A 14455-nucleotide genomic window follows, 5' to 3' on the forward strand; every position below is an offset into this window, starting at 1 on the left:
GGTGAGATGATTACACCTGCAGCTCCTAGAACATGGTGTGAGTTGGAGGCTGGATACACACTTGTCTGTGCGGAAAACCAAGAGCTTTCTGCCATGTACATTTCTGCATTTTTCCTGTGTTTGCTTGTTTCATTAGCATTTTTAATGCATTTTTAGTGTGTTTCTGTTTTGCGTTTTTGATAACTAATAAGTGAAAAAGTGATCATTATCAAATCTTTTTCTTCCCTTTTCCCCCCCCCAAAATGCATTAAAAATACAGCAGTTGCTTGAGTGTATGTGCAATCTTACAGGACCTGTTCCTTCAAACTCTATGGCCTGGTGCACACCAAGCATTTTTGGTAGTGTTTTCAAAACCGCTGTCGCCTGTGAAAACACTTGGCTAATGTAACTTAATGGAATGGTGCACACCAGCGGTTTGAAGTTTTTAGCAAACCGCAAACGTGGCTCCTGCAGCATTTTTGCAGTTTGCAGATGCGTTTCAGCCTCAATGTAAAGTATAGGAAAAGTTCAAACCGCTCTTAAAAAATGCTTAAAAAATCAGAGCGGTTTTCCAGACGTTTTTGTTACAGAAGCTGTTCAGTAACAGCTTTACTGTAACAATATATGAAATCTGCTACACAAAAACGCTCCAAAAAACGCTAGACATGTTTAGGGAACCTCTCTAAACATGCCTAGAATCGCTCTGAAAATCTGCTTCAAAAGCCTCTAGCGTTTTGCAGATCTGCTAGAGGTTTTTGGTGTGCACTGGGCCTATCTGTATTTAGATTTTCTAAACAAGAAATCATCACCAACAATGAAGTTTCATATATTTTATTTGTGCATCTACTTATTAATTTATGTTTTTTCTTTCTATCTATATATTCTTTTCAGACTGGTTCTTGAAGCTGCAGACAGGGGATCTCCAAGTCTTTCTGCAACAAGTATTGTAACAGTATTGGTTGTAGATGTTAATGACAACGCTCCTACTATACCTCCTCTTGGAACCATCTTCATTCCTGAAGGTATTGTTTTGAAGCTAAGTACACTAAAGTATATTGTTCCCTTTTTGATATATAGATTTATTCTCTAAATATTAACTTTGAGTTCATTGTCCTGTTGCAGACTCTAAGCCTGGCCACTTTGTTACTTGTGTAACTGCCAATGATGTGGATCTAAGACCAAATGCATCGTACAGCTTTACTAGTGATGGCAACCCTGACCTGAAATTTGACATTGACAAGTACACAGGAATTATAACTCTTACTGGGGTCTTAGATTATGAGGATGTATCCGAGTATCACTTGAGAATCCAGGCATCGGATTCACTGCACCTTACGGAAGCAGAGCTCATTGTTGAAGTTTTGGACGTTAATGACAACCCTCCCTTATTTATTAAAGATTCCTATGAGGTAAGCATAAAATGAGACATCATTTTACAGGGTAAAGATCACAGTGCTTATGCGATGACCACGCATGCTTTTTCATTACAAAATATGGTTACAAACAAATGGCACACTTTACTAATGGATTGATGGGTCAGAAGTCGAGCAATCTTGCAAAGCTCACAAAGCTCTGGGTTCTTTCTTGTGATTGCAAGCTTTTCAGCACGAATACACTTAGCTTTCTGGCAGCCCTGCTATGGTTAGACTTGGCCTTCATTTCTTAATACCAATTGATGATGCTTCTTAATTATGTATTAAATTATTTTTGTAATTAAGGCTTTGTTTTTATTCATTCTTCATGTCATAACAGCATTGTGATAAAGTAACTAAAATATAGCTTCTTATACGTTACTGAAATAATTGATGGTCAAGAAGATGCAAATAACTTCGAGTTGATGCAAATTTATGCAGATTTGTAATGAAATTAATGCGGCTTGAAATTGAACCAATCGAATTTTACCTAGGCAGGATTGGATTGGTTCATTTTTGAGCTGCATAAACGTGCATTAAATTTGCATCAACTTGAAGTTATTTGCATCTACTTGACCATCACTGACTGAAATTACTTTTTACAGTTGTTGTTAATCATTCAAATTGCAAATTATAAATAAAGATACAACATACAAAACATCTAAAATATTTAATTTAAAAATGTATAAAATCTTTTTATATGTTCAAATAAATAACGCTTATATAAATATATGCACCATTTTCAAAGAGAATAAATAGTATTTTTGAATAGTTGTATTTAACATAATGTAGTGTAACATAATTATATAACATGACTTTGCTCCTACTTTGAACTTACAAAACAAGCAGCAAGCCTCATTAAAACCACACATCAACTCACTATCTACCTCCTGTAGAAAATACCGGAAAGGAATGATGGTTTCCTCCTTTTTCAGGTGTACAGGAAACCCAGAAACATGTTGTCTTTTGCTACCTAACTGATAAACACAAGTTTATTATGCTATTTGAGGGCCTCCTTCATTCCTTTATTGCATTTCCATTGTGAGTGGATTGGTGACTCACAGATGGACTGTGCCCTGGCGGACCAGGTGTGTGAGGTCTGGCGTGATTGATTATCTAGCTCTAGCACACTTCCTTTGCTTGCACCGCCTGTTGTCTCCAACTAAAGATCATTGCCTGCAATTGCTCCTTTCTTGCCCATGGTGCCACAAAACTCCTTGTGCATGCCACGATTATCTCACATCTTGACTACTAAAACTCCCTTCTCTGTGGCCTGCTTGCTAACCATCTGGCTCCGCTACAGTCTATTATAAACTCTGTGACATGACTGATCCACCTCTCCTCTCCTTCTAATGTTCACTAGCTTTGCAGTCCCTCCCCTGGCTATCTGTCACACAAGGGTTACAATTCAAGATCTTAACTCTGACCTACAAAGCATGCTACAGTCTAAACCCTCCCTTCTTAACTAAACTGGTCTCCAGGTAACGTCCTGCACGGAATCTCTGTTCTACTAACAACATTGGCCTCAATTCACTAAGCTTAACTCCTGTCTTTAATAGCTCTTCTGAGCTGTTTTACAGTTATCACCATGGTGATATAATTGTGATAACTGTAAAACAGCTCAGAAGAGTTATTAAAGACAGGAGTTAAGCTTAGTGAATTGAGGCCAATCTCCTCTCCTCCTTTCTAGTCACCTCTTCACATTTATGCATTAAAGATTTCCCTTGAATCTACCCACTGCTCTGGAACTTCTTTCCACAATGTGTTTGCTACTCCCCCACACTTACTGTCTGAGGCCGGCTTCAGCGGTTTGGTGCGGCCGCACTGCCAAAAACAAGCCTTCTAGGATAACTGCGTTAGTACGCGGTAAGCCCTGCCTGGCTCAGATCCAAAGAGAAAGTGATACTCGCTTGCGCTCACTTCCTGTTTGGGAAATACGGAAGTGCATGGAAGTGTATTGTAAAAAACACACTTCCGCGCATGTGAGCACACCGCCACCGCCATCCTTTTTAAAACCCCTGCATCATCATAGACTTGCACGACTTCCGGTCCGACGCATGTCGCCTTAGGTCGTCGAAGAGGTTGCACGGTAACATTGGTATGCGCTCACGGTAGATCAGCGATTTTCGGTGCACTACACCGCATGCTGCATGAAAGCACTCATAGGCTTTCATTAGCATAGCAATGGGGTGCGGTAAAATGACCCACCGCACTGCACCAGTGTAAAAAAGGCCCTGAAGGTGGAACCTGAAAACTCAACTCTTCAGGCAACCATACAGTCTTACCTAGCCACCAACCACCTCTTTGTGCACAGCTCCCCCTACCTGATGTCCACCCCTTAGACCAGTGTTTCTCAACTTGGTCCTTAAAGGAGTTTTCCGGGCAATTTTAATAAAATAAACGCTACTTACCGGGGGCTTCCTCCAGTCCCAAGCTCCCAGGACCTCCCTCGCCGCATCTCTGCTTTCAGCCGTTCGCCGGAGCTCTGACCCGGTCCCCGGCGATGACGTGAGAGCGACCTGGAGGCCGCTCTGTACTGCGCCTGCGCGATTGGCGCTGTCAATCACCGCCACGTGGTCCGGAGCGGACGGCAGTACTTCTGCGTCTGCGCAGTCCGCTCCGGCCCACGTGGCGGTGATTGACAGCGCTGATCACGCAGGCGCAGTACAGAGCAACCTCTAGGTCGCTCTGACGTCATCGCCGGGGACCGGGTCGGAGCTCCGGCAAACGGCTGAGAGCAGAGATGCGGCGAGGGAGGTCCCGGGAGCTTGGGGCTGGAGGAATCCCCCGGTAAGTAGCGTTTATTTTATTAAAATTGCCCGGATAACTCCTTTAAGTACCCCCAACAGTGCATGTTTTGCAGAAAACCACAAACTTTCACAGGTGAGGTAATTATTGTCTCAGCAGAACTCATTAACTACCTCTGTGGGTTTTCTGCAAAACACGCACTGTTGGGATACTTGAGGACCGAGTTGAGAACGCTGCCTTAGACTGTAAACCCACTTAGGGCCCATTCACACTAGAAGCGCTTTTCTGAGCAAAATGCTCAGGAAAGCACTTCTAGTGTGAATGGGCCCTTAGACAGGGTTCTTTCATCTTATGTATTATTTACTGCTGTGTAAGGTGTTAAACATTTCACCCTTAATGAATGATTCATTGCTGACTGGTCCATTTGTCATTCATCTGTAAACCATTGTCTTGTAACAGTCTGTACTATGTATTCTCTATTTTAAAGTACCAGGGAAGATGCTGGCACTATATAAATCCAATATAATTATAATAATAATCATGTAGGTAGAGATGGCTCGAACCTCAGATTTTGGATTCGCGGACCGTGGACGCGAACTTCCGCAAAAGTCCGCGAACCAGTGAACTCGGCGAACTGCAATAGACTTTAATGGGCAGACGGACTTTAAAAACTACAAACACTGTTTCTGGCCACAAAAGTGATGGAAACATTGTTTCAAGGGGTCTAACACCTGGAGGGGGATATGGCGGAGTTGGATTTGCTACTCGGGGATGCCAAATTGGAGCAGCGTGCCAAGATCACTCCCCACCTGCACCAGGGAGTAGGGAAGGAGCTGTGATGCCATGGCCCAGGCCAGCAAGCCATTTAGTTTCCTTATTCATCTGTGACCAGGAGACAGAGGCTTGGTCAGAACCTGGATGGTGTCGCTCAGCAGGGACTGACGACGATGTGCTGCAGGGGAAACAGAGGAGAATGACGACTGGCTTCCAGCCTCAATGTCTGTGTCCTGAGTAGCCGAGGGAGCGCTGGAGGTTGAATAGCGCTTGCATGCTACTGCTGCTGTGGTGGGGATTCACGACTCTGAGGGAGGGATGATGCGGCTGTGGTGGTGATCCTTGTGCTCTGAGCACCCCCTGCTTGCAGTCTCTGCATCCTCTTGAAATCAGCATACTCATTGCAGTGAGAGCTCTTCAGCTGGGCCTGGAGGGATGAGGTACCCATCTTGGCCCGATGGCCCAAACCTAAGATTTAAGGTTCGCGAACCGTGAACGCGTACTTCTGTAAAAGTTCAGGAACCAGCGAATTCCCTGAACCGCAATATACTTCAGTGGGCAGACGAACTTGAAAAACTACAAACACTGTTTCTGGCCAAAAAAGTGATGGAAAAGATGTTTCATGGGGTCTAACACCTGGACGGGGGCATGGCGGAGTGGGATACATGCCAAAAGTCTCTGGGAAAATTACGGATTTGACGCAGAGCAGGGTTATAATCCCTAAAGGGCAGAAATCACATTGCATTCCTAAATTGGAGGCATAAAGTGCTTGAAAATATCTTGCGTGTGTATACATGAATCAGGTAGTGTAAGTAGTGTATTGCTTCACACTAACAGACTAAACTCACTGTGTAATGCACCGCAAACAGCTGTTTGTGTAGTGATCACCGTGCTGGTGCGCACGATGGCGAGAGTGCTGGCAATGGCGTTTTTCCAGCCCATATGGTTGGGTTGAGATAGCTCACACAGATGCAGTGGAAAGATATGCACTGCTCTAATACAGTGTGCAGTCACACAGATGCAGTGGAAAGATATGCACTGTTCTAATACAGTGTGCAGTCACACAGATGTAGTGGAAAGATATGCACTGCTCTAATACAGTGTCCAGTCACACAAATGCAGTGGAAAGATATGCACTGCTCTAATAAAGTGTGCAGTCACACAAATGCAGTGGAAAGATATGCACTGCTCTAATACAGCGTGCAGTCAAACAGATGCTGTAGAAAGATATGCCCTGCTCTAATACAGTGTGCAGTCACACAGATTCAGTGGAAAGATATGCACTGCTCTAATACAGTGTGCAGTCACACAGATGCAGTGGACAGATATGCACTAGTCTAATACAGTGTGCAGTCACACAGAGGCAGTGGAAATATATGCACTGCTCTAATACAGTGGGCAGTCACACAGATGCAGTGGAAAGATATGCACTGCTCTAATACAGTGTGCAGTCACACAGATGCAGTAGAAAGATATGCACTGGGCCACTTGTCTAATACAGTGTGCTGTCTGACAGTGGGACTACAAATACCAAGCAGGCTGCAACTGTCTGTGGGCTGTATCTATGCAGTGTCACCCACAAAGAAATCTATGCTTTAGAAAGTTAAATCACACAAATAGAGTGGGAAGAAATGCACTGATCTAATACAGTGTGTCAGCAAGCAAGGGCACAGCTGTGACAGGGCTATATCTATGCTGTGTCAGTGAGGTCACACACACACGCACAAAAAAAACATCAGAAGAACATTAGCTGTCAAAAGAGCTGTTTTGGGGTGCTTTCAGCAACAAATTTCAGTGAGGGGCAAGCTAACAAGAGCCTAACTAAGGCTTTCCCTATCTCTCCAGCAACCTCTCCCTTCCTCTCACTACAGTAGCATCAGCAGAGTGAGAACATGGCCAAAGTTGCGGCATTTTTATAGGGGGGGTGGGGGTCCATGGGTGAGTGCAGCCTGATTGGCTGTCATGTGTCTACTGACTGTGATGTAGAGGGACAAAGTTTAGCCCAATGATGAGGTATAGGAGGCGGGTCGAACACACTATGTATTCACTACTAGAGATGGGCCGAAAAGGTTCGCCGGCGAACGGTTCCAGGCGAACTTTGGGGGTTCGCGTTCGCCTGGACCAGGCGAACTTTTGCAGAAGTTTGATTTGGCCCATAATGCACTATGAGGGTCAACGTTGACCCTCTGCATCACAGTCAGCAGGTACATTGTACCATTCAGGCTACACTAAGCCCTGGAGCCCCACCCCCCCTTATATAAGGCAGGCTTGCTGGCCATTATACTCACTTGTGTGCCTGCTAGAGACAGACTAGGGACAGCTGCTGCAGACTTGTTCTCCTAGGGAAAGATTAGTTAGGCTTTTGGCTTGCTCCTGGCTGATTGTTATTGCTAAAATAGCACCCCTCAACAGCTCTTTTGAGAGCTAATGTTTTCCAGATGTGTTTTTTGTGTGTGTTGCTCACTGACATTATACAGCCCTATCTGTTGCAGCTGGACCTTGGTAATTGTTATTACTGTGCCAGCCAGGCCCTGCCTAACTATCTATACTGGGACACCTACCTATGCCTACCTAACTACTGGGGCACCTACTTACCTATACGGGGACACCTACCTACCTACCTATACTAGGGGACCTACCTATGCCTACCTACCTATAGTGGGTCTCCTACCTATGCCTAGCTAACTACTGGGACACCTACCTATGCCTACCTACCTATACTGGGTCTCCTACCCATGCCTAGCTAACTACTGAGGCACCTACCTATGCCTACCTACCTATACTTGGACTCCTACCTATGCCTAGCTAACTACTGAGGCACCTACCTATGCCTACCTACCTATACTGGGACTCCTACCTACGCCTACCTACCTATACTGGGACACCTACATATGCCTACCTACCTATACTGGGACACCTACCTATGCCTACCTACCTATACTGGGACTCCTACCTATGCCTACCTACCTATACTGGGTCTCCTACCTATGCCTAGCTAACTACTGAGGCACCTACCTATGCCTACCTACCTATACTGGGACTCCTACCTATGCCTAGCTAACTACTGAGGCACCTACCTATGCCTACCTACCTATACTGGGTCTCCTACCTATGCCTAGCTAACTACTGAGGCTCATACCTATGCCTACCTACCTATACTGGGACTCCTACCTATGGCTACCTACATACAAGAAGATAATAAGGTCGTTGCTTCATTGTGGACAGACCAAATTTAATCAGCTGGACAGTCATTGTTGTTCTATCATTGAGCTACCACAGCCCAGCGACCATATGGGCTGGAAAACTGCCACGGCCTGCACTCTGGCCATGTTGCGCATCAGTCCAGCGTTACACAGTGAGTTTGGTGTGTCAGTGTGAAGCAGAACTCTAATTACACTCCCTGATTGATGTATACACATGCAAGATGTTTGAAAGCACTTTAGGCCTGCAATTTAGCATTCAATGTGATTTCTGCCCTTAAAACGCTGCTTTGCGTCACATCCAGATTTTTTCCCGGGACTTTGGGCATGTATCCCACTCCCACTCCTTGAAACATCTTTTCCATCACTTTTGTGGCCAGCATAATTTTTTCTATTTTTTAAAGTTCGCATCCCCATTGAAGTCTATTGCGGTTCGCGAACTTTTCCGCGAACCGAACCTTCCGCGAAGGTTCACGAACCTAAAATCGGAGATTTGGCCCATCTCTATTCACTACCCATCGCGGGCGCGGGTAGCTGGTATCCGTACTACCCGCCGGGCGAACCGTTCAGGCCATCTCTACATGTAGGATCTGAAATGACCTTTGTTCATTAAAGGGAACCAGAGGCCCCAGAAAAAAGATTCTATACATACCTGGGGCTTCCTCCAGCCCCATACGCACGGATCGCTCCCACGCCGCCGTCCTCCGCTTCCTGGATCCGCCGGTACCGGGTCCCGTCACTTCCGGCGGCCGCGGCTAATTGTCCGCATGAGCAGGGGCTCCCGCCCGACCCTTATGCGTGCGGCTGCGCAGTATGCAGCCGCATGCGTAAGGGTATGCTGGGAGCCCCTGTGATGCGGACAATTGGCCGCGTGCTGCTGCCGACTGGCCGAAACTACGGGACCTGGAACTGGCTGATACAGGAAGCGGAGGACGGCGGCGTGGGAGCGATCCGTGCCTATGGGGCTGGAGGAAGCCCCAGGTATGTATAGAATCTTTTTTCTGGGGCCTCTGGTTCCCTTTAAGAAGTTTTTATCTTTCCCTAGTAGTTGGAATGTAAATCAAAGTAGGACTATCACTGCAAATCCATGTACAGTAACAAAGAAATACTTTATTTTTGTCAGTGAAGAAAAATAGATAATAGTGATTGTTCTAAAATCATTATGCTAGGATAGTTTTATTTAAAGACTGTCTTTGTTCACATAATTCTCTAGCCATCAAAAATATGTGTAACTTTAATGAAAAAGAATACATTACATTTTCAGAAACGAAAAGTACCCCTAGAGAGAAATAACAAAAATACTTAAATAATAACTATTTTATACATTTTTAGAGGGGATAGCAATTTTAGAGGGGATATTGTTTTAGGTGATTTACACAGAAATAAATTATTGCAACATTTTGCATGGATTATCTTTTGTGATTGTTGTTTAAAGGGATACTGTAGGGGGTCGGGGGAAAATGCGCTGAACTTACCCGGGACTTCTAATGGTCCCTCACAGACATCCTGTGCCTGCGCAGCCGCTCACCGATGCTCCAGCCCCGCCTCCGGTTCACTTCTGGAATTTCAGACTTTAAAGTCTGAAAACCACTGCGCCTGCGTTGCCGTGTCCTCGCTCCTGCTGATGTCACCAGGAGCGTACTGCGCAGGCCCAGTATGGTCTGCAACTGCGCAGTACGCTCCTGGTGACATCAGCAGGAGCGAGAGCACGGCAACGCAGGCACAGTGGTTTTAAGACTTTAAAGTCTGAAATTCCAAAAGTGAACCAGAGGCGGGGCCAGAGCATCGGTAAGTGGCTGCGTGGGCACAAGATGTCTGCGGGGGACCATTAGAAGCTCCAGGTAAGTTCAACTCATTTTCCCCCGACCCCCCTACAGTATCCCTTTAAGCTATGTGGTGTCCTGTAATAGCATGAATGGATTCTGATTATATTAATAAAAATTAGCAAGATCAGGGATAGAAGATCTGGCCCCCAAAAATGAAATGGAATATTGGTAACTGAACATTACCAACTTTAACTATCACCACTGCTCAATGCCCAAATTAATACACAGCTTTATTAGATGTACACCATAATGTACTGCGCACACAAAACTTTGTTTCATAACAAGTATTACTTATAGAAAGTAAATATAATGTAAGTTTCACTCTTATGTTAAATTTGTGTAAATTGACAGCTCATTTCTGACTACCGCTAAGTATTTTGTGCATTAAAAGTTTTGCACAATGATAGAGATTCATAATAATTTTCTGAGAACAGAGACTCCCTGTGTTGTAATTGGATAAATAAACTAAAATATTCTGAAAACGCATATATAAAGTCTTTTTCCAAGCGTACATTTTGTAATTTCAACAGGGTTTATTTAGTAAAATTTGCCCAAACATATTGCTTATAATTCTGAATTTATTGAAATAGTGTGTTTTCATTTTACACCAGAGGCCAATTTGAGAGCAAATGTTATGAGTCCATCAGTGCTCTTTGTTTGTTTAATTGTGTACTGTACTCATATCAAGTTTTGAGTGGTTGACTCATTGCACGGTTACTGATCCAGCTTTGCTGACTCATAAAGACCTCATACTTTAACTAATAGGTCATGGAAGATCAATGCTACACGTGTATATTTTCTGCTGGCTTAATTGAACTCAGGAGTTGCTGGCTGCCGTAAAATATTTTAATGAACCATAATTTTTGTCCTCTGGAGAAGGAAATGTTCTAAGTGGTCCATGAGACCAACAAGTCCTAAAACTGTAAAATAATAGTAAAGATGCCAATATTCACTTTTAATTTTTATTTCTATTGACAGGCATGATCTGATTTTACAATAGCCATTACAAATTAGTTAGTAATGCATACTTGGCCATTGCTTTGTGGTGCGATGCTTCGCCCCCATCTCAGCGCAATGCAGAAAATGTCATTCATATGACCTTGCGGCAGAGTGCACCAACAGGGTCATATGCATAGCACTGCCCCTCACCCCACATGTTATTTGCCACCCATCACCACCTCTCACCCAGTGACATACTACTTGGAGGACAGGAAGTAAGGCATTGGAATTCCTGGGTTCCCCCGTCGTATTCAAGTTGTTCGGTGCATGTGCGCTGCACCACCGCCGCCAACTTGTTCACATATTCTGCATCGCCCTTTGGCCTGCATTATTTCCACCACCGAGGTGTGACCGCAGAAGTCTGAGGGTAACACGCTGTTGACATTGTGGTGGCTTGGCGGCCAATCGGCAACTTCCTAAGCGACACAAAGCGGTAAGTATGCTAGGCCCCCTTTGCTTGCATTGTTGTTGTATTACCCTGCGGTATAACAGGGTAACGTAATGCACAATTGCAAGGCAAGTATAAAGGGGGCCTTCAGCAACCCTAACTGTGCTCTACAATGAACATCTGACAGCTGAAAACATTTGCCATCAAATATTAGATACTTTTTAATCACTCTGTGACCGCCTAACGCAGGGTGGAGGCCACAGAGTGGTTTCCTTATTCCTCGATCCCGCACTTGATGTCGTGATGCACGAAATTTGATGGGAGCTCACGCTTGCTCTAGCGCAAGCTTCCGTAAATAAACAGAGTGGGGGTTCATAATCTGCCTGCCAGCTGCGATCACGGCAGGCAAGTTGTTAGAAATAAAAAAAAGCAGTATTTTTATTTGTACAGCACTGCGATCTAGCACATCGCTGTACAGGGGACAGCTCTGTCACTGAGCTGTCCCCAGGAGAGGCACACAATCAAGTCCCTCTCATAAGCTGATGCCTATGAGAGGTAATGCTAGTGCTGGATCTCAGGGAGGGGGTGAAGAAGGGGAATAAAAAAAGACATATTTTATTAAAAAATAAATAACAATACAATTTATAAACAAACATCACAGCAGCAATCAGATCCCACCAACAGAAAACCCTATTGGTGGGCAGAAAAGGAGGCAAGATTAATTTGGCTGTTAAGTTGTATGGCCGAGTATTAAACTGTTATCTGGTAAAAAAGTAATAAGGATGCTAACCAGGCAATCCAAAAGTTAAAAATCACTTTTACTTTTCTTGTTGATAAATGATCATTCCCCAATTTACCTTACTGTTATTTGGTACACAAAAAATTTGGTACACACAAAGGAAGTTGTAGGGCATGCTAGGTTGTCCTTTTTTACTTCTCTACTTTCCCCTCAGACTTAACTAATGCAGCTTGATTGGCTGAAGCCTCTTTCCCTCCTGTTTTTCCCTCCCACACCTCTGTTCCTCTCTGATTGGCCAATATTTCTAATGAGGAGAGTAAAGGAGGAAATGACATCAGGATTGGTTTCAAAATAGCCACAGTTAAAATGGGAAATGCTAAGAAGGATTTTCTCTTTTTTTACTGTACAAAAATCACTAAAATCAAAATGTGGGCAGTGCAATACGGAACTAGTAAAAAAGGGCGCACAGGGATAGTGGACAAAAAGGGCGCCGCCATAGACTGCAATGCAAAATATCGGCTATTCGGCGCCCGACAGGAAAAAAGGGCGCACGAGAAATAGCGGTTACAGGGATCGTGTTAACAAAGGTTTTCGTTTACAGGATAAAGTTTATAACAAATATCATTTACAAGTTCGTTTAGACTTTGTATTATACTTATCTTTTCGTTTGTAAATTTCGCTTATATGGGTTTTAACTAGTTTTTTCGTTTTAAAAATGCGCTTATAAAACTATAACAACTAAAATTTCGTTTACACTTCTTTTATCATTTAAAATTCGTTTTCATATGTATAATGCTTAAATAACGTTTCTAAAGATGATTGTATTAGAAATACATCGCTTATGGTATTAACTTTGTTTTTACACTTCTAATGCGTTGATTATAGTTACTAAAATATCGCTTTAAATATTACTGTTATTTTAAGATTTCTACGTGATTTTAAGGCTAGTTATTCTATTACAAATTACTGTTATTTTAAGATTTCTACGTGATTTTAAGGCTAGTTATTCTATTACAAATATATAAATTATTTTATTCATGTTATTTGGAGTGAAGTATTTTAAGGATTAAATATATTATTGTTTATATGTGTTTAGCGTGTTTTGTGCAGTGGGGATGGTTAGGTTTAGGCATTACTAGGGGGTCTAGGGGTTAGGGATAGGTACAGGGAGGGTTAGGACCAGGGTGGTGGTTAGTTTTAGGCACCACCAGGGGGGTCTTAGGTTTAGGCACCAGAAGGGGGGTCTTAGGTTCAGGCACCACCAGGGGAGTCTTAGGTTTAGGCGCCACCAGGGGGGTCTAGGGGTTAGGGATAGGTACAGGGAGGGTTAGGTATACATACAATGCAATATACACCACCAGGGGGGTGGTTAGTTTTAGGCACCACCAGGGGAGTCTTAGGTTTAGGCACCACCAGGGGGATCTTAGGTTTAGGCACCAGAAGGGGAGTCTTAGGTTTAGGCACCAACAGGGGGGTCTTAGGTTTAGGCACCATCAGGGGAGTCTTCGGTTTAGGCACCAACAGGGGGGTCTTAGGTTTAGGCACCACCAGGGGGGTCTTAGGTTTAGGCACCACCAGGGGAGTCTTAGGTTTAGGCACCACCAGGGGGGTCTAGGGGTTAGGGATAGGTACAGGGAGGGCTCTGTATGAGAGTAAAGTTAGGTATAGTTATAGTACAATGTAATATATACAATTTATTACATTATGTGTATTTACACAAAGGGGGGTCTAGGTGTGAGGGATAGGGATAAGGAGAGATATCTGTGACCCTAAAGTTAGGTATAATTGTAGTAAAATACCCGTAAAACCTACCATTCTAGTACTATGCTTTATACAAGTGTAAATATCGTTTTTGCTATAGACGCTATTTGACGTTTCATTTCAGAATTCGTTTACTGTTATAGACGGTATTTTGCCATTTCATTTCCGTTTATTTAACGTATTTAGCACTAAATTATCGTTTATAACCTCTTAAACGAAAAATACGGTTTTGCATTCAAACTTATAATTTCGGCTACACCCCGCGCCCTTTTTTCCAGGCGCCCTTTTTTGATATACGCGTGCAATACATATGTTATGTAAGTGGAGCAAGTATTTATCTACCTATATATGTGTTTTTTTTTCTTAGATAGTATAGCTGACAGCTCCTCTTTAACCTCCTGAGCATTACGCCGCTCAGGAGGTGATGCAACTTTGTGCCCATTGCTGAATAAAAGTGCTGTAATACCTGCAAAACCTTCTGCTAGCTCTAGGCTAGCTAGTAAATGAGTCCTGCACCCTCCGCTCCCCGCCTCTCCCCCGTTTATACATTACCCCGCCTGGATCCAGCGATCGGCGCAGCCTCCCCAGACAGCTCCGGTCTTCACTATGGGGAGGATCGCACATGACGT

At 43.8% G+C, this 14455-nt stretch overlaps 1 protein-coding gene across 1 annotated transcript in view; it reads left to right on the forward strand.

Annotated features, from left to right (window-relative positions):
• LOC137563974 (protocadherin-23-like) overlaps positions 1-14455 on the forward strand; it is a 64848-nt gene that overhangs the window by 34244 nt on the left and 16149 nt on the right. Inside the window, exons 6-7 of the mRNA XM_068277162.1 lie at positions 871-1001; positions 1102-1388. Coding sequence (XP_068133263.1) covers positions 871-1001; positions 1102-1388 — 418 coding nt within the window. The remainder of the gene's footprint in view (positions 1-870; positions 1002-1101; positions 1389-14455) is intronic.

The sequence above is a fragment of the Hyperolius riggenbachi genome, chromosome 1 (genome assembly GCF_040937935.1).
Source record: "Hyperolius riggenbachi isolate aHypRig1 chromosome 1, aHypRig1.pri, whole genome shotgun sequence".
Classification (NCBI taxonomy): Eukaryota; Metazoa; Chordata; class Amphibia; order Anura; family Hyperoliidae; genus Hyperolius; species Hyperolius riggenbachi.